Source organism: Porites lutea, chromosome 1 (assembly GCF_958299795.1).
Source record: "Porites lutea chromosome 1, jaPorLute2.1, whole genome shotgun sequence".
Classification (NCBI taxonomy): domain Eukaryota; kingdom Metazoa; phylum Cnidaria; class Anthozoa; order Scleractinia; family Poritidae; genus Porites; species Porites lutea.
In genome coordinates this window covers 51,773,295-51,792,556 of record NC_133201.1, presented here as the reverse complement: position 1 = coordinate 51,792,556, position 19,262 = coordinate 51,773,295, and the positions used below count along the sequence as shown (strand labels likewise).

General features: G+C 38.4%; 1 protein-coding gene across 1 annotated transcript in view; it reads left to right on the top strand.

The window, feature by feature from the left end:
• Positions 1–18,157, top strand: part of LOC140937560 (uncharacterized) — a 31,496-nt gene extending 13,339 nt beyond the window's left edge. Inside the window, exons 4-6 of the mRNA XM_073387450.1 lie at positions 16,854–17,174; positions 17,261–17,407; positions 18,132–18,157. Coding sequence (XP_073243551.1) covers positions 16,854–17,174; positions 17,261–17,407; positions 18,132–18,157 — 494 coding nt within the window. The remainder of the gene's footprint in view (positions 1–16,853; positions 17,175–17,260; positions 17,408–18,131) is intronic.
• Positions 18,158–19,262: the final 1,105 nt, after the last annotated feature.

Sequence of the window (19,262 nt, the reverse complement as noted above, 5' to 3'; positions counted from 1 at the left end):
ACCGAAGTACAAAGACGTTTGTCAGTTATATTTATTTATAGCCAATCTGTTTATCCTTCACGTCTTTCACCTCTTCGTAGTAGACCAAGCGCGAGCTTGGATGCGAAGGAGAAAATCGAGGGATAAAGACTTTGACTTTCCTCTCTTCTCCCTTCCCATTATCCCTTGCTCCTGCCACCGTGCACGTCACGTTAGACGACTGGGAATGAGCCAGTATGTTAAGTACTGCGAGCAGGCGCAGTAAGATGCAACACAATTGATCTTTATGAGACGGTTAATGAAATTAATATGCGAAGATAGCAGGCGTTTCTTGTTAGAAACTGCATGCAGGACGCCAAGACTCCATGAAAGCCGTTTATCTCAAATATATAAAGTAATTATTCGTGTCTGTGTTGTGTGTTTTATTTCCGGGGAATGGGAAGGCACTCCCTTATTTGAACTACTGAACGGAAAAGTGACGCTGAATGTGTTACGGTTCCGACTTCCTCGTTTTCAAAATTGCTCAAAATATCTGGCAACATCAAACAACATAGTTTTCATGCAGAGAACCCTGGGAACGAGGTTGTCGAGAACAAATAATAATAATACTAACATTTACTTTTGTAGCGCCATTTCCATTGCTGTCGAATGGCGCTTTACAACAACAATTACTTTTTTTTTTTAAAATAGATTAGTAAAATAAATTAATAATAATGCACTGTTTAAAAATTATAAGCTATGCGTTAAAAATTTACAATATTGTTAAAATGAATAAAAATATGAATAAAATCAAATAAAAAGGAATTGTAGGAAATATGTTCCTAGGACGATTATAAATTAAAAGCTTTCTTAAAAAGATAAGTTTTATCTAAACGCTTCTAAAACTGATTAAGACAACCGCAACGCCTTATATTCTGAGGTAATTCGTTCCACAGAGCAGGGGCTGCGGATGAGAAGACTCTATAACCATACGTTTTTAAATTATAGGACATACTGACGAGAATATTGTAGTAGCAGTGAGAGGCGGGGTAAGGGGTGGGTCTCGAACTAGGGGCCTCCGTATTGCGGGTCTAGCGCTCTTAGCGCTTGGCCACTTTCCCTCCTCCTCCTCCCGAGAGTAATGATATATTCCTTGATTATCGATTTATCGATTGGCTACGCCTGGTTCAAGGCTTGGGTTTAACCCTGTAGTTGAGTCAATCTAGGCATTTTTGAGGCTCAACATCAAACTAATTGCAACAGAATTGTTTTCAACGCCTTTTAAGTAAGGGTGGCCTATCTAGCAACATACTAAAATCCCCCAAAATCCGTTAGGTGGAACATGTCAAAAGTAAGCGTTAAACATTTTGAGCTTTTAACACAGGGCATCCACGTTAGTTGAAATTATACTTTCAAACAAAAAATGCACAAAATGTATTTGTTACTTTCACGGAAAAGTGAAAGAAGAAAGAATAACTGCTATCTAGTTTTCGGTGATAAAAACATTAAAAACGAAGAGTTTCTTTTTCCCAAACAAAATGAATATTCAGAACACGGTTGGCTTTTGCACAGGAAGACCATGCTCCACTCACGGAACCTCAAAATAACAGGAGGCTTACAAAGTAACAGGGGCACCCAACGGGAAATTTTGAGAAAAAGACCTAAAAACAACAACAAAGCGTGAATAAAGTTTTCTGAGACTATTTTAAGCATTTTGGAGATTGCTAGAAAAAAATTATCTGTTCCTCACTCCCAGCAAGCCTGATGGAAGAGTTCCCAGCCAGCAACCTTACAACCTGCAACCTGACTTACTGGGAAGTTTCATAGGGCACAATTCAGATCTTGAGTGGTAAGTAACCCATACAAGTAACCCGTGGCGGCTATTCTAGACTTCAAATCCCCTCTGACACCCTGAATTATCTTTTTCCCAGCAATACTTTTCTTTCAAGGACTATTATTTCTTCCACATCTCCCAGCCAGCAAAAATGTGCCTGAAGAACAGATATTTTGAGGAACAGATCCATTGGGTGCCCCTGAAAGTAATGGAGTGAACTGTTGGCTGTAAAACTACAACAAATTTAGTCTTAGACTTTAATTCTAAAAAATGAAAGCCGTTACTTAATCATTAGCTTTTAAAATATATCCTTTTTAATGCAGATTCTGTTACTCGCGAGGGTAAGAAAAATATTTATATTAGAGCTGGATTTTTTAATAACCTTACAGCCAAAATAGAGCACTCCTCTCCTCAGACAGTCTTTTTCTTTCAACATCTCTAAAGAAGACAGCGTAAAAACTAGGAGTGCAGCCATTGCTTTTTTTTTTTTTTCCTACTTTCTTTCTCCTTCGCTCTTTCTATTGTCCCTTTCCTCGTTCTTTTCTAGGAAAATTTTCGGGCTCATTTTGCATTCGGCTTTTGGTCATTTTAATTCGGTACGTTTACACATAATTAATTTTCGTTAACGTATCGACATCTTCAAATATACAAGTTTCACTTTTTTGAAGCTTTTTGTTTTTTTTTTTTTTACTTGTTAAAAGTGAAGTGGAGAGGAGGGGAGGATAGTTTTACTAATTCTTTACTATGCACAACAATGCAGAGTTTTTGAGCAGATTAAGTTCCATTGCCTTAAAATTGGAAAACAGGGAAATGCGTTTATATTTCAGGAAGAGTGTGTTACCTTTGCCAAATTATAAAGGTTAACGGAATATTCATCGCATAAGAACTTTTGTTCCAGCAAACGTTTGTTTCAAGAAAACGAAATAGTATGATAGGAAAGTTTCCTTTTAAGGGAAAGATTAACTCTGGGTATCCAAAACAATGCGTATGTAAAAATATCTTGTAAGAGTCTATGGCAGCGTGCAAAGAAAGTAGTGTTTGATAGCCCGGGGCTTGTGGATTTTGCTATCGAGCTATATGGAATTCCGTTCTTTACTTGTCCGATGGGCAAGTGAAGTATTTTGAGGAATTCAACTTACAGAAGAACTGTGAAATCAATTCTGCTCAGCAAAAAAAATTGGGAGCTAGTTGAAATGACGTTTGAACTTTCTTTGCACCCTGCTACGGAGTAATGGAAATTCCCCACCCAGAGCATAATTCACGCAACTCAGTCAGAAGGTTAACATGCAGTAAGTTGAAGTGTTACACAAGGCTCATCTGAAGAGAAACATTGGTACCGCAAAAAGAGGTGAGCCATCAGAAGCTAAGTCAGGCAAGCCCTTTAATGTTGTGCATATGTCCAGTACTAGTTTCGGGCCTTCATTGACAACTGCAATTATTTTCAGACGTATAGGATCCCATGATCGATTAAAAAAGAGGTCTTCATCTGCCAATGGACGAAAAAAAACTGTTCAAGGTTCAGGGTTTTTCTCACAAAAGAAATGCAAGGAGGGACAATAAACGCCTTTAGACCACAGAGCGATTAATCTTACCAAGAAATGAAGGGCTGTAGCAGAAAATACAAACTGAACACACAGATACGCTAAACTAAATCTAAGACTCGCTACAAGAAGAAGCTAAAAAAAAAACAATCCCACTACGCTTGGTTTTCTGGATTTCCCTTACAACACATTCGGCCAGGTGTAATGAAAAGCGCAGAGCGTTACGAACTAGCAAAAGCCAAATAGACGGAGTCCTTAGCAGAATATTTATTCACTCACATTGCAAAGTACGGAATCATAATCCTAAAGGAGGTTGCGCATGTCGCGAGAAAAAAAAAAGTCTCTGATTTCGATCACACATATTGTGTCCAAGGTTTGAACATAACTACCTCACAAAACTCGATTACAGAAATTAGGAATAGGTTAAACAGTTTGTACGGATACAAAGCTATCGTCTCCGTTGCACACATTTAGTCGCACGTATACTAATATTTTTAACCATGTTAACGCAGACTGAATGATAATTTCCCTCTTAAATACCGTCATAGAAAAAAAAAATTAAAGCTTGGAAAACAGAATGTGAAGATAGACGAATGGCTTGGTAACCTGTGCAAAGCCTTCAAGACGAAACACTGACCCAGGTGTTCCTCACACATTCAGTCGGCGTTTTTTAAAACAAAACTACAAAAAATACATTAGCGACGTTGTATCGAAAATTCTTAAGGAAAAAAAAATACAATTATCAGATGTTTTGCCTGAATTTGTGATCTTCCTAAAAATTGGGTTTCCTGTAGTGAAAGTTGAAAATCTTTACGGCCAATTTTTCTCATTTTTTACCGAACCGATTTTGGCGGATTTTTAGTCTGTTGTTAAATAGCCATCCAACAATTAAATGGCATTGAAAAAAATTATGTTGCAATTAGTTTGATGCTAAACCACAATTTGCCTGGACTACTGGCTGTTTGAGACATTTACAAACGGGCCATTGTTATAAGTCATTCATAATTGATCAAAAACAAATTTTCAGATTGGCAGTTTTAAAAACAAATTTAATTGACCCAGGTTCGGTTCAGTCGTCGCCGGCATTTTACTGACATGTGCCGAATTAACGGCTAATGAGAAAAATCGATTGTTCTGGCTTATTTGCATTAGGTTAGGCACATTTGAAATGCGACGTCTGAACCGGAACTTAATGATTATAATTTCATGCCTTGAGATTTATAGAACATCCTCACGGCAAACAGTCCAGGGAAGTCCAAGATATAGGTAAGATTAACAGTTAGACATTTAGCTACATGATTGTGTCTTCTATCCGATACTTTCCATTATAACTACAGTCAAGAGGCAATGGGATAATCTGTTCAAATTTAAAAACAACATTTTAAGCAACGTATTGGAGACGGAGAGGGTGTTGTATGCTTTATTTCCCCCCTAGAGATATAAATAGAGTCGGATGATTCGATTTTTTCCTTATGCAATGTCACCATAACGTTTCATTTCCCAGCGCCCCGTGTTTCGTTGGAATAGACAAACAACGAGAATTCCTTCCCTGTGTAATCTTTGTCTATATGAAAAGCATTTGCCACCTGGCTCCATCATTGCCCTCTTGCGTGTTTTAGGCAGTTAAATTCGCTCGCACATGCAAATGAAAATGCCCGTCTTTTCAGCGCCATCTTACAAACGCTAGTGTTAGGTCTAGGTATATGCAAAATTGCATGAAAATTGCTCTTAGTCATGTGTTTTCTGATTTTCAGTTCTACATGTACTTTTAAGATAGATCAGTTTCTTTCTTCAAGGGATTATATCTCTTGAGACTTCTTATGAGGAGGATGTCACTGGGTTACTTTGCGGCTCAAAAGTTTCCAGTTGCCATGGAAAATTTGGATTGACTTTTTTTGTTCTCTCCAATGCTGTTGCTAAAAAGAATTTTTTTTATTTATTTATTTTTTTTTTTGAAGTATGGTTTCCGCACTCAAAAGTTAGTTCTTAAAGATCTAATAAACGTGCCTGTGTAACACGAAACTCCATTCGGGTATCAAAATTCTAAGGAAGTTTATAAAGGCTGCGGGTAGATCGACCGTGTGAGGCCGAGTTGCGCCGAGTGCTTCAATTCAGGATTTGTATAGGTAATAGCATGACTTGAAGTGATATTTGGCATAAATACCACGAGTGATATTTCGAAGTTGTAACACCTAATTTCACGAGCCGTGAGGCGAGTGAAATTTGAGACAATTTTGAAATATCACGAACAAATCATGCTATTATTTGTTTATACTACTTCTCGCAAAAGGTTTCTTTTTTTCGCATGTAGGTATTTTAAATTAAGTTGAAATACCACTACTCTTAGCCAATCAAATTGCAGAAATTTCTCATGTAGTAGTATCATAGTAGAAATATGATTAGCCTTCTCGCCAGTTTTTGCTTCAACCGTTAATTCACACTTTTTGAGTTCGTATCAGTTCGTGATTCTGATAAGAAAGCTTTGTCTGTGACTGCAACGGCATGCACTCGAAGTCTAAAGCGCCACTATTCTTATTGACTTGTAGTTGCCGGGTGTCATGGAAAAACGTAAAGCGGATTTTACCCCACTGTTGCCACTTGAAAATTACCAATGAAAAGGAGCTAAAAATAATTATTTTTTTATGTACTGAACTGGACGAAATGCTGATCTCTGAATAAACCCGTTTAGCAGGAATTCAATTCACGGCGGCTGTGCAAGCAGGTGTTGGAGGGAGGCATTCTAGAAAACAGCTCTTTGTTATAACAAACTTTAGTGACCTTAGTGGCTATTTTTGTTAGAGTACTAATACCTGACCGTAATCCATTCACATGTGAAATCTCAATCAACATGTGTCTGGCGATTGAGGTAGGAATCTGAAAACGAAAACGATTATAGCGAGATCTTTTCAGATTGGTTAAATTTTTAAATAGTTTAATTTTGAAAAACGTTACTTTAATAGGGGTAATAATTTATTTATCAATTGTTTTGAAAAAACGAGATCTCTAGCCTGCATAACAGGCGCTTTATAAGCCGAGCGAGGCGAGCGAGGCGAGCGCGGCACTTTGCGCGTAGCGCGAGACGATGGGAGGAGAAAAATAAAGCGCCTGTTACCAGTCCATTGTTCTTGCTCTTTCGCCCACCTACGCTCACAAGTACTGACTGAAGGCGGTGATGTCAAAAGGAACAATCAAAACACGATCCATTACTCAAAAATTGTCACCGTTCTGGCTACCAGAAACACCCACAACAGCATAAGACACAGGAAATAACTACGCGGGCAAAATACCTGACTCGGTGTGGCAAAAGTAAGATTTACTCAGTCAAAGTTTAGTTATGTCCAAACACAGCGGCGAGAAAGAAAAGAGGGAAAACGTGTTGTTTAAACAAATTCCAAGGTTACGAGCTTATGGGCCGTGTTTGGCCTGTCAACACTTAATTTTAAATAGTTAGGAAATCAGGCTATTTCTTAACCCAGGCCAATTGAAGCAAGCCAAGAACATCTTTCCTCTTAAGCAATATAATATTTAAACATTTCTTTTGTTTTTCTTTTTTTTCTGGAACATTTGGAAATAAACAAAAGGTTTTCCGAACAGCATCGTCAAAAGAACATGAATGCGTGAGGGTTATTTTGTTCCAGACAAACATGCCAGAACAACGCGTCATCAATTAACCAATTGAAATGCAACGTTCATGTAATGAACGTGGCAAGAGCCAGAACAATGGACTGGTAACAAAGACAGTATTTTTCTCCTCCCCTCGTCTCGCGCTTCGCGCAAAATGCCGCGTTCGCCTAGCTTGGCTTATAAAACCTCTGTTATGAAGACTACTCAGCCTGCATAACATGCCTTATATGGCAGAGCTCGGAGTACGAGACAAAGGTTGGACGAGACAGTCGATCGCAAACCGCGAGAGATGACAAGAGCAAAACAGCGAGACGCGGGGAAGAAAGAAAATACCGCCTTGCATTTGATATAACGAAGAGCAGAGCCGGAGTGACAGAATATGTCCGTTTTGTCGACTGAGAGGGAGGTTCTTTTTCATATTAGTATCGCTTTTACTGGGTCAAAGAACCTCGTTTGTTATACCAATAACTTTTTAATAGACTTTTTAGATATCGAGGTTCTTCTGTTAAAAGCCGATTATATTCGCAGTCCATATTTGAAAAAAAGACCCCAAACAAAAATTCCAGTTCGTAATTAATTTTTGTCTTGTTAATAATTGATTGAAAAATGTCATCATAAATTCACATCCTTAATGTCAGAACAGAAAGTTTCAAAGAAGTTTGCTTCAATAAATTGTCAAATTAAAAAAGCTGTAGCAGTACGTTTCAGGTTACTTAAACTACATTTTTTCTTCTAAGATCATTTCTTCCAATTCACAGCCTTAAATTCAGAACAGAAAGTTTCAAAGAAGTTTGCTTCAATAAATTGTCAAATTAAAAAAGAGTAGCAGTACGTTTCTAATTAGTCATTTTACCTTCTTCACATTCATGAGGTTGTGGCTAAGGCGTCAAAGAGGCTGCATATTCTACGTGTCCTCAAACGCGCGGAGTACCACCTGCCGACCTACTTAAGATTTATTTTGCGCTCATGAGGTCTGTCCTTGAATTCTGTTGTCCTGTGTGGCATAATGCCCTCCCCGTAAAAACTATCAGATAGCATCGAGCGAGAGCAGAAACGGGCGCTACGCATCATCTTTCCTGCGCTGCACTACCAAGAGGCCTTAGCCACTACCGGGTGTGTAAAACTTCACACAAGAAGAATGGATTTGTGTAGCAAATTATTCACAAAGATAAAAGGGCCCGAGTCCCGTCTTCGCCATTTTGTTCCACCGACTCGGTCGCAGGCGCACGGCCCCTCCCTTCGCAACAAAGACATACCATCCCTTATAAGTTACAAAACCGAACGCTTTAAAGGAAACTTTTTTCCGGCGATGTGCCTTTATGCTCATGGCATGTAATTTAGGAAAATATGGGAATTTAATGTATAACTTGATATATATTTCTAGTTTCTAGTTTTTTATCCAATTCATTGTACTATATCTTCTCATAATTGTAAGGTCCAGTCCATTTTGAACACGATGTAATTAGTTTAAATTAATTCTTTTTTTTTTTTTTTAATTAACATCTATATCTCTGTAAAATAATTTCGTAATTCGCCTATTTCTAACGGCGACGATTATATTAATAAACCAGACTTACTATTACGAAAATCATATCTTCCCAGCCTCACCAAATAGCTGAGAAATTACCACGCAAAAAACACACACGGGTGATATATATCTGCTAGTAAAAATCATTATTTTTCTAATCCACATTTTAAATTTGAAAATAAGTTATCCTGAAAAAAGTTTTTAAATGAGTCCACTTTGGCAGTCGAAAGTTTTACTATTCTATTGCGACTATTTCTAGAAAACACGTTCACTGTATAGAATTTCACAGTCAGACAGTTTTCATATCAGACAAGTCGGATCAGGATGGAAATTAAAATATACGACTGGGTAAAAGCCGACTTTCAGAGAGGCGGCTGACACCTCTCTCTATTAATTAGAAGGTGGTGCGGGAAATCTTGCAAATAACTTTGAAGGCAAAACTTAGAGATGATTTGCGTGGGAGACATAAGCCATTCCAATGTCATAGCTTTTCAAGGTACATCAAATGGTTACGAAAGATCCGAAAACGAGACGCAACGACAGCGACAGCTAAAACTGCATGAAAGGCCACAAAGGTGAACTCGGGTGAAGTACAAAACTATCTTTTGTGACACCTAAAAAAGCCTAACAAAAAAACGAAGACTGATCAGAAAGGAAATGAGAACAAGACGCTATGAAACGTAAACTTCGGCGTCGTGGTTGTGGATTAATTGTGAATGCGGAGGAATAGTAAGAAATGATATTTTTCCGGGTACCCTTCCATACAAATACCCTTACTTTTCTCCTTATGCGTTACAGACGTCTAGTTAACTTCTTCACCGGAAGTCTGCTAGGTGCATGACCCCGTGGCGGTAATCCAATTCGATTATAATTTGTCATAAATAAATTGCACACGACGTTTCAGTCAGTTTCCTATAAGCCCAAAATAACTAATCGTCGCTCGTCGACTGGTCGGAGTTCTGCAGCAAAACATTAACTTGCTGCCCGCCAAAATAAAAAAAATAAAAAAATTAAACCTACAAATCAACCATCTTTTACTTTTCTGCTACAATCTCGTCTCCGCGACCTAACGGGGCAAAGATAACCAACAACAAACCGAAGGGCGAGCAAAAAATATTATTTCTTTTATCCTCAGATAAACTAAACAACTCGAGCTGATATCGAGATATCGAGATATCTCGAACAACTTCGGGTCTCACCTCGGAAACAAAATGCAAGTTTATAACATTACTTTGTGTTCCGCCTCAAATATTTGTTGTAGCCAAAAAAAAACTAGAAGTGATTTCGCGATATCTCGAACCAACCAGAACCATGCTTCTGCTCCAACTCATTCCGGTGTCACTACGTCAAATACCCAAATGGCCATTGTTATAAGTCATTCATAATTGATCAAAACCAAATTTTTTAGATTGGCAATTTTAAAAACAAATTTAATTGAACCAGGTTCGGTTCAGTCGTCGCCGGCATTTTACTGACATGTGGGCGAATCAACGGCTAATGAGGAAAAATCGATTGTTCTGGCTTATTTGCATTAGATTGGGCACATATGAAATGCAACGTCTGAACCGGACCTTTATCATTATAATTTAATGCTTCAAGATCGATAGAACATCCTCACGGCAACAGTCCGGGGAATATCAAGATCTAGGTAAGATTAACGGTTAGACGTTTAGCCACATGATTGTGTCTTCCATCCGATACCTTCCATTATAACTGCAGTCAAGAGCCAATGGGACAATCTGTTCACAACATATTGGAGGCGGAGAGGATGTTGTATGCTTATTTCCTCCCTAGATATATAAATAGGGCTGGATGATTCGATTTTTTCCTTATGCAATGTCACCATAACGTTTCATTTCCCAGCGCCCTGTGTTTCGTTCATGAAGTAGACAAACAACCAGAATTCCTTCCCTGTGTAATCTTTGTCTATATGAAAAGCATTTGCCACCTGGCTCCATCATTGCCCTCTTGCGTGTTTTAGGCAGTTAAATTTGCTCGCACATGCAAATAAAAATGCTCGTCTTTTTAGCGCCATCTTACAAACGCTAGTGTTAGGTCTAGGTATATGCAAAATTGCATAAAAATTACTCTTAGTCATGTGTTTTCTGATTTTCAGTTCTACATGTACTCTTAAGATAGATCAGTTTCTTTCTTCAAGGGATTATTTCTCTTGAGACTTCTTATGAGGAGGATGTCACTGGGTTACTTTGCGGCTCAAAAGTTTCCAGTTGCCATGGAAAATTTGGATTGACTTTTTTTGGTCTCTCCAATGTTGTTGCTAAAAAGAATTTTTTTTTTTGACGTATGGTTTCCGCACTCAAAAGTTAGTTTTGAAAGATCTAATAAACGTGCCTGTGTAACACGAAACTCCATTCAGGTGTCAAAATTCTAAGGAAGTTTACAAAGGCTGCGAGTAAATCGACCGCGTGAGGCCGAGTTGCGCCGAGTGCTTCAATTCAGGATTTGTATAGGTAATAGTATGATTTGAAGTGATATTTGGCATAAATACCACCAGTGATATTTCAAAATTGTTATACGTTATTTCACGAGCCGTGAGGCGAGTGAAATTTGAGACAATTTTGAAATATCGTTCGTGATATTTATGCCAAATATCACTTCAAATCATGCTATTACCTATACAAATCCTGAATTGAAGCACTCGGTGTGTACTCGGAGTGGTGTTTATGCCAAACATCACGTACAAATCATGCTATTATTTGTTTATACTACTTCTCGCAAAAGGTTTCTAATTTTTGCATGTACGTATTTCAAATTAAGCTGAAATACCTCTACTCTTAGCCAATCAAATTACAGTTAGTTCCGAAAGATCTAATTTCAGATTGGGCTAAATTTTTAAATAGTATAATTTCTGAAAAACGTTTTTTTTTAATAGAGGAAATTAAAAAACAATAAAAAAATTGGAAAAGAAATAATTTACTTAAACAATTGCTTTTTGAAAAACGAGATTTAGCCTGCATAAGCCAAGCGAAGCGAGCGAGACAAGCGCAGCACTTTGCGCGTAGCGCGAGAGAGGGGAGGAGAAAAATAAAGCGCCTGTTACCAGTCCATTGTTCTGGCTCTTTCGCCCACCTACGCTCACCCATATTGACTGAAGGCGGTGATGTCAAAAGGAACGATCAAAAAACGATCCATTACTCAAAAATTGTCACCGTTCTTGCTACCAGAACACCAACAACTGCATAAAACAAAGGAAATAACTGCGCGGGCAAAATCACCTGACTCAGTGCGGCAAAAGTAAGATTTGCTCAGTCAAAGTTTAGTTATGTCCAAACACAGCGGCGAGAAAGAAAAGAGGGAAAACGTATTCTTTGAAAAATTTTCAAGGTCATGAGCTTATGGGTCGTATTTGGCCTGTCAACAGTTTATTTAAAAAAGTTAGTAAATGAGGGTTTTTCCTAACCCAGTTGAAGCAATCCAAGAACATCTTTCCTCTTAAGCAATATAATATTTAAACATTTCTTTTGTTTTTCTTTTATTTCTGGAACATTTGGAAATAAACAAAAGGCTTTCCGAACAGCATCGTCAAAAGAACATGAATGCGTGAAGGTTATATTGTTCCAGACAAACATGCCAGAACAATGCGTCATCAATTAACCAATTGAAATGCGACGTTCATGTAGTGAACGTGGCAAGAGCCAGAACAATGGACTGGTAACAAAGACAGTATTTTTCTCCTCCCCTCGTCTCGCGCTTCGCGCAAAATGCCGCGTTCGCCTAGCAAGGCTCATAAAACGTCTGTAATGCAGACTACTCAGCCTACATAACATGCCTTACATGGCAGAGCTCGAAGGACGAGACAAAGGTTGGACGAGACAGTCGATCGCAAACCGCGAGAGACGACAAGAGCAAAACAGCGAGACGAGGGGAAGAAAGAAAATACCGCCTTTCATTTGATATAACGAAGAGCAGAGCCGGAGTGACAGAATATGTTCGTGTTGTCGACTGAGAGGGAGGTTCTTTTCCATATCAGTATCGCTATTACTAGGGCAAAGAACCTCGTTTGTTATACCAATAACTTTTTAATAGACTTTTTAGATATCAAGGTTCTTCTGTTAAAAGCCGATTATATTCGCAGTCCATATTTGAAAAAAAGACCCCAAACAAAAATTCTAGTTCGTAATTAATTTTTGTCTTGTTAATAATTGATTGAAAAATGTCATCATAAATTCGCAGCCTTAATGTCAGATCAGAAAGTTTCAAACAAGCTTGCTTCAATAAACTGTCAAATTAAAAAAGCTGTAGCAGTACGTTTCAGGTTACTTAAACCACATTTTTCCATTTCTTCCAATTCACAGCCTTAAATTCAGAACAGAAAGTTTCAAAGAAGTTTGCTGCAATGAATTGTCAAATTAAAAAAGGGTAGTAGTACGTTTCTAATTAGTCATTTTACCTTGCATGATCATATCTTCACAGCCTCACCAAATAGCTGAGAAATTACCATGCAAAAAACACATAGTAGTAGATATATCTGCTTCTTTCACAGTGAAATAAGACACTCTTTATAAGTTTTTGACTAAACGTTTAGCATATAGTTGAGAGTGATATGTATCTGCCAGTAAAAATCATTATTTTTCTAATCCACATTTTAAATTTGAAAATAAGTTATACTGAAAAAAGTTTTTAAATGAGTTCACTTTCGCAGTCGAAAGTTTTACTATTCTATTCCGACTATTTCTAGAAAACAGTACGTTTGCTGTATAGGATTTCACAGTCAGACAGTTTTCATATTAGACCAGTCGTATCAGGATGGAAATTAAAATATACGATTTGGTAGAAGCCGACTTGCAGAAAGTCGACTGATACCTCTCTCTAGCAGGTGGTGGAGGCAATCTTGCAAATACCTTTTAAGGCAAAACTTACAGACGATTTGCGTGGGAGACATAGGCCATTGTCATATCTTTTCAACGTGGTTGTAGATTAATTGTGAATGCGGAGGAATAGTAAGAAATGATATTTTTCCGAATACCCTTCCATACAAATACCCTTACTTTCCTCCTATTGTGTTACAGACGTCTAGTTAACTTCTTCACCGGAAGTCTGCTAGGTGCATGACCCCGTGGCTGTAATCCAATTTGATTATAATTTGTCATAAATAAAATGGACACGACGTTTCAATCAGTTTCCTAAAAGCCCAAAATAACTAATCGGCGCTCGCCGACTGTTCGGAGTTCCAAAATTAAAAAAAAAAAAAGTAAACCTACAAATCAGCCATCTTTTACTTTTCTGCTACAATCTTGTCTCCGCGATTTAACGGGGCAAAGATAACCAACAACAAACCGAAGGGCGAACCAAAAAAAAATATTTCTTTCATTCTCAGATAAACTAAACAACTCGAGCTGATATAGAGATATCGAGATATCTCGAACAACTTCGGGTCTCACCTCAGAAACAGAATGCAAGTTTACCACATTACTTTGTGCTCCGCCTCAAATATTTGTTGTAGCCAAAAAAAACTAGAAGTGATTTCGCGATATCTCCAACCAGAACCATTCTTCTGCTCCAACTCATTCCGGTGTCACTACTTCAAATACGCAAAACAACCTGAAAAGTAACAAACTTGCGTGCGAATCGAACCTAGTGCCTAACTTACGACTATTTTTCACACCTCAAATTACCTTGCATAGCAGTGGCGCAATCGGCTAATCCCTGAAATTAGAGTCTCATCTGATCTGACGGATCACACGTAAGCCGGTTCAAACCCTGCATGGGCAAGCCAGAAATAACAATTATTTCTTCTTTATTTCTTCCAGAAGTAAAAAATATTTCTTCCTTATAACTATTTCTTTCCCTGAGAGAATAAATTAAAGAACTCGAAGATATCTCGGACTAATTCCGAAGCAACCTCTGGACATTCGGAAGCATCTTCGGGACCTCCGGGTGCAACTTTGGAACATTCGAATTCCTGAGCTGTGCAAATCCTTTACTTCGCGCTCCGCCGAAGTAATGAGGAGAGGGAAAGCTTCAAAACGTAGTTATGAAATTGATTCATGGCAGGGCTCTCGCGCGAGCCAACGCACCCAGTGGAACGACCAAGAAATTTTGGTAGTAACAAAATTGTCAGTCCGTATGTCCACCCCTCCATGTTAGGAGATATGAACTGTCACATTTACTAGCTAGGTCCAACGCATTGTATTCGATCTGTGTTCAACTTGATATTGAACATGCATGTTGTGGTCAGTTGAGAACTGCCAAAAAAGAATATCTGTCACATGACTGTATCGCGGGGTTAGGTGTACAGCTCATTAAAGAGACGTATTTTTAAGGTTATCCGCTGACAAGGATTGGTTTTCAAGTGATCGCAGGCTCGTGTCCATTTATTTCATGTCTGAAATTCAGGCTGGGAAATCTTTTATCTAAGGTTGTATTGCACGTGGTTCTTGCCTGCGAAAACTGCGAATGTAATTAAACCGAACCGTTTTTGTTATTATGTGCAAAAGGGTCACGGTTTTAAAATAGTTTCTACATTTCTTATTTTCATGTCTGTTGATCAGTTGTTACTCGTGGATGTGTTTTCTCAGCTGTACTATTTAACTTATGCCAAAAAACAACAATGTGGGACTTACCATTATAAATCGTTAAAATCATGAAAAATCGATACTATCGATTTGACACAGCAATTTAGTTTATCGATTTTCACCAATTTCTGTGATAAATCGATAAAAATCACTTGGTTGCTATCTATTTTTATTGATGCCGATTTATATCGATTGACTATATTCCGCGCTTAAGAGGAGTAACGCGCTTAACAGGATTAACGGAGTAACAGTATCTGATCTTTTACAGGAGAAAGAATGCCACTGAATTGTCTCGGCTTTTTTTAAGATTCGTTAGATATCTGAAGTTATTTTTTTTTCTTTCAAGAAGTTTATTTTGTTGTGACTAGACTTTATCAGTAGAGTCGAGTAGTTCAACAGAGGTCTGAGTTTGGGCGATACGTTTAAGTGCTTAGCGAGACTCTCTCTCCAGGAAACATTTTCTTTCAAAGAAGAGAGGGAGACGTTTATACTGATTTATTAAAGACATATCAACATCAACATATGTTTCATTTCAAAGAAAATGGGATATGTTTCGACGGGGCAACGATTTAAACAAGAAGGGCAAATTGTTTGAAAACGAAATATATATATTTTATTCAAGTAAATGCGGATACTTGTGGACGAGCCCGATAAATAGATAACACAATATACTAAGTATCATGCATGTAAATGTTAGTCAAACTACCTAGCTTCCATGTATTGCTCGTAGGCGTAGGCGAGATACTGACAACACATCACTCTACAAACTGTCGCAGGAAACTCGAAAAACTAATTTAATCGAGATTAATAGTAGAAACTCGTAAACTTCGTGGAAACTGGTAAAACTAATCTCTTAAAACTGGTAAGTGGCGTCCAGTGGAATTTTTACTTCCCTTTGAGCCGCCTATTTAAAATTTCTTAAGATTGAGTTTTTTATTATCATTATTATTATTCCAATTAGTTGTTGTTTGTTGAACGATAAAGTCTTCCCTTAAGTTTTAATAATAGTCGATAATAGGCCGAAAGTTAAAACAGCCATGAAGATAGGAATTTTTCAACAACAACGCTGAACGTGCAAAACGTTTTTCTTAAAAACATTTCCGTACAGTCACTGCACGTCAAGGGATGAAATTTCCTTATGCGACGCTTAATAGTACTAAAGAACGTAAACAATTGATGACCTTTTACTTTCTCTAAATTAATTTTGAAATATTCGTCTCCAGCAACATTTACCGTCTTCAACACTCTAATAGGTCAGGATACATGCCAGCTGTTTCAGGTGCTTGTTTGTAACAATATGGTTTGGAAAGTAGACAGAGAAGCTTGAGAAAAAGTCGGCTCCTTTGAGCTTATAATTGTTACTTGACTGTTTCACAGGCTAACTAAATTCACTCCAACTCAGTTAGTGTTTCTATTTTGTGCTATCCTTTTTTCGAAATTTATATCTATGAGAGATGGGATTGAGGACTGGACAAGAGAAAACTTCCTTTTCATGGTGGGAAAATGATCGCGTAACACTTCTTTTCTTTCATCACCGAGGCAGGCACTAAAGACGAAGTTGTGCCGCCGAAGCTTTCAAAAACCTGTCCCTATTGTACAAAATACTTACTAGCATATTTAATTCATTTCATTCAAATAGTTTTATTTCCTGAGCACTTATGCAAATTTTCGCCCTCATGTATTTATGCTTTTAGAAAGAATAAATGACAAGGAAAATTAGTCGCGGACAGACCCAACTTCCCTGAATGTTCCTATATTGCAAAAAAGAACATAACTTGTCTTTAAAAAAGAGTTCTTTGGAAAAACAATTTATATGTATATTTTTTTTTCAGCCATGACTCTAAGAATAGTTTTCCGTATCTCCGTTCTGGTTCTCGTGATTTACAGCGCAGTAACTCAGAAATGCCCTGCAGGTGGAAGATCTGAGAGCTCCATCGTGGGCTGGATGTTACGGGGACACGTGTACGACACTCTTCTCGCTGAACTTCCGTTTACGTGCGTATTCAAGTGTCGCGAAGACAATCGATGCCAAAGTTTTAACTGGGTTATCTCTCTTCTCACATGCGAGTTTAACAACAGGACAAAGGAAGCCAGGCCTGAGGACTTCATTCCAAACCCAAACAGATCTTACTATCGACGTGATTTAGAACGAGGTGAGCTTAGTGAGTGGGCATAAAGCATAACCTATGCGAGGGTAAAAGTAAACTGATATAATAAAGAACTGCTTTTGACCTTTCAGTTCCACTCGGCTCTATTCAAGAACTACCAGCTGAGTCTTGTGACGAAATAAAGAGGAGTGAAGGGCACGCTGTCAGCGGGAAATACTGGTTTTCCACAATAAAATCTGGTACATCCGTTCGGGCTTATTGCAATATGGAGACCAACGGTAGGTTAGGTCTTCGACTGACAAAAAGTTAGCCTGGACCAGGCTCGTGTCCCTTCGTACGACGATTTTATATTATTAACATTATGAGTAGTATAGGGCGCATAACGTAACCTACACCACTTGAGAAGCTTTGGAAGTAAAAAAAGGTCGGTACGAAACCCAATACAATAATCCTAATATACATAATGATATGAATCTCTCTACTTAAAAGGCCAATTTAGAATATTATTAAATTCTTATACTCTGTAAAACCTACGCAAAGACATGATGATATAATTATCTCTACTAGAACCCTATTTAGAAATTCTTCAGTTTTTATACTCTCATTATCTCTTATAAACCTAAACGAGGCCATCATTATGTGGTTATCTCTACTCAAAGCCTATTTATTTAGAATAATATCAAACTCTAATACTCTATAAAATCTAAGTAAAAACCATCAGTAAAATACAGGTTATGCAACACTTGTGTTTCTGGATTTCTAGAGAAAAAAAAACTCTAAAATCTAGTGTCCTTAGAGCCTTAACTAAGCATTTATCTTAAATGTTCTGGCAATGTTCAAAGTGTTTGAGATGATGGACTTCTGCATCCGCTAAAGTACGCAACGTGCTCTCGCTCCTAGTAGCTTCCTCACCGACTTCTCTAGATGTTTAGAGTAACCACCCAGTACGTCAATTATTACCTTGTACTGTTTAACCCTGTAACCATTGTATCTCTGCTTCAGCTCCCACATCATGGGCCCATACTTGAGTGTCTTTTCCTCATCTTTCTTGGCTCTACTCTCAATACATGGGCAGCTCATTTCAATTGTGCAGACTTATTTCCTCTCGTGGCTGACAAGTCGCGCGTCGATCCGATTTGCTCTAGCTTCGGTGTGCTCTGCATAGATGGGAATATCCCAAAACTCCTCACTCGTGGTGTTCTGGTATGCGGGTTTTGGCACCACCGGTGAGTACCATGGTGGAACCTCTTCTATTAACCCAGGCTCTCGCAGGAGCTCAAAAAAACAGAATCTTCAAAGCAGCATTATGCCATAAGTAGGTACTTGGCTTATGCCAGGGAGGAACATTCAGCTGGTACAACGCTTTCAGTTACCTTCCTTAATAACCTGCATAGGACTTCGCCGTCGGTGGAGGTTTGCGTCTTCTCCTTTGTGTAGAGCTTCGTAGGTGACAACGGCTCGTACAGTTCATACATGTCCGCGATGGTATATGTATATGTAGGGCATGTAGCCCAACCTTTTAACCATGCAAAGCAGCTGGTTATGCTTAGGCTTTCATCTTCCCATCTGATACGGAATAACTTTCCTTGCCACTTACTGTCTTTAGCGATCTCCAAGAACTGCTTCTCTAGAGATTTCTTCAACAGATTCCCAGCTCTTGCTGCAGTCACCACCTTTTCTTTCGTTATAACACACACGGGATTTAGGGTATCAAGCTGGAGTGTGATGTTGAGTTCTTCAGCGTACTTAACTGCTTCCTTTACAAGCGACTGGTGGCCCGATGCCATGGCGTGTTCCTCAAATTCTCTAACTGCTTCCACAGTCTGGTCCGAATTCTGATACAATTTCAGTAGCGATTTAATTTTAGTGATCTTGTACTCGTGTTCGACTGATCGCAGGCCTCTACCTCCTTTCTCCCTCGGTAGATATAACAAAGAAGTTAGGCTAGCTGGGTGCTTGCCACCGTTCTCAACTATTATTTTCGAGCTGCTCTGTCCACATCTCTTAACTCCGAAAGAGGCCAATGCTGTGTTCACAATAAGTACCGCAGCGCCGAGAGTGCATACTGATTAGTTGCCTTTACACGGGATCAGATAGGGGGCTGAACCATATAATAAATATCCTGCGTAGATA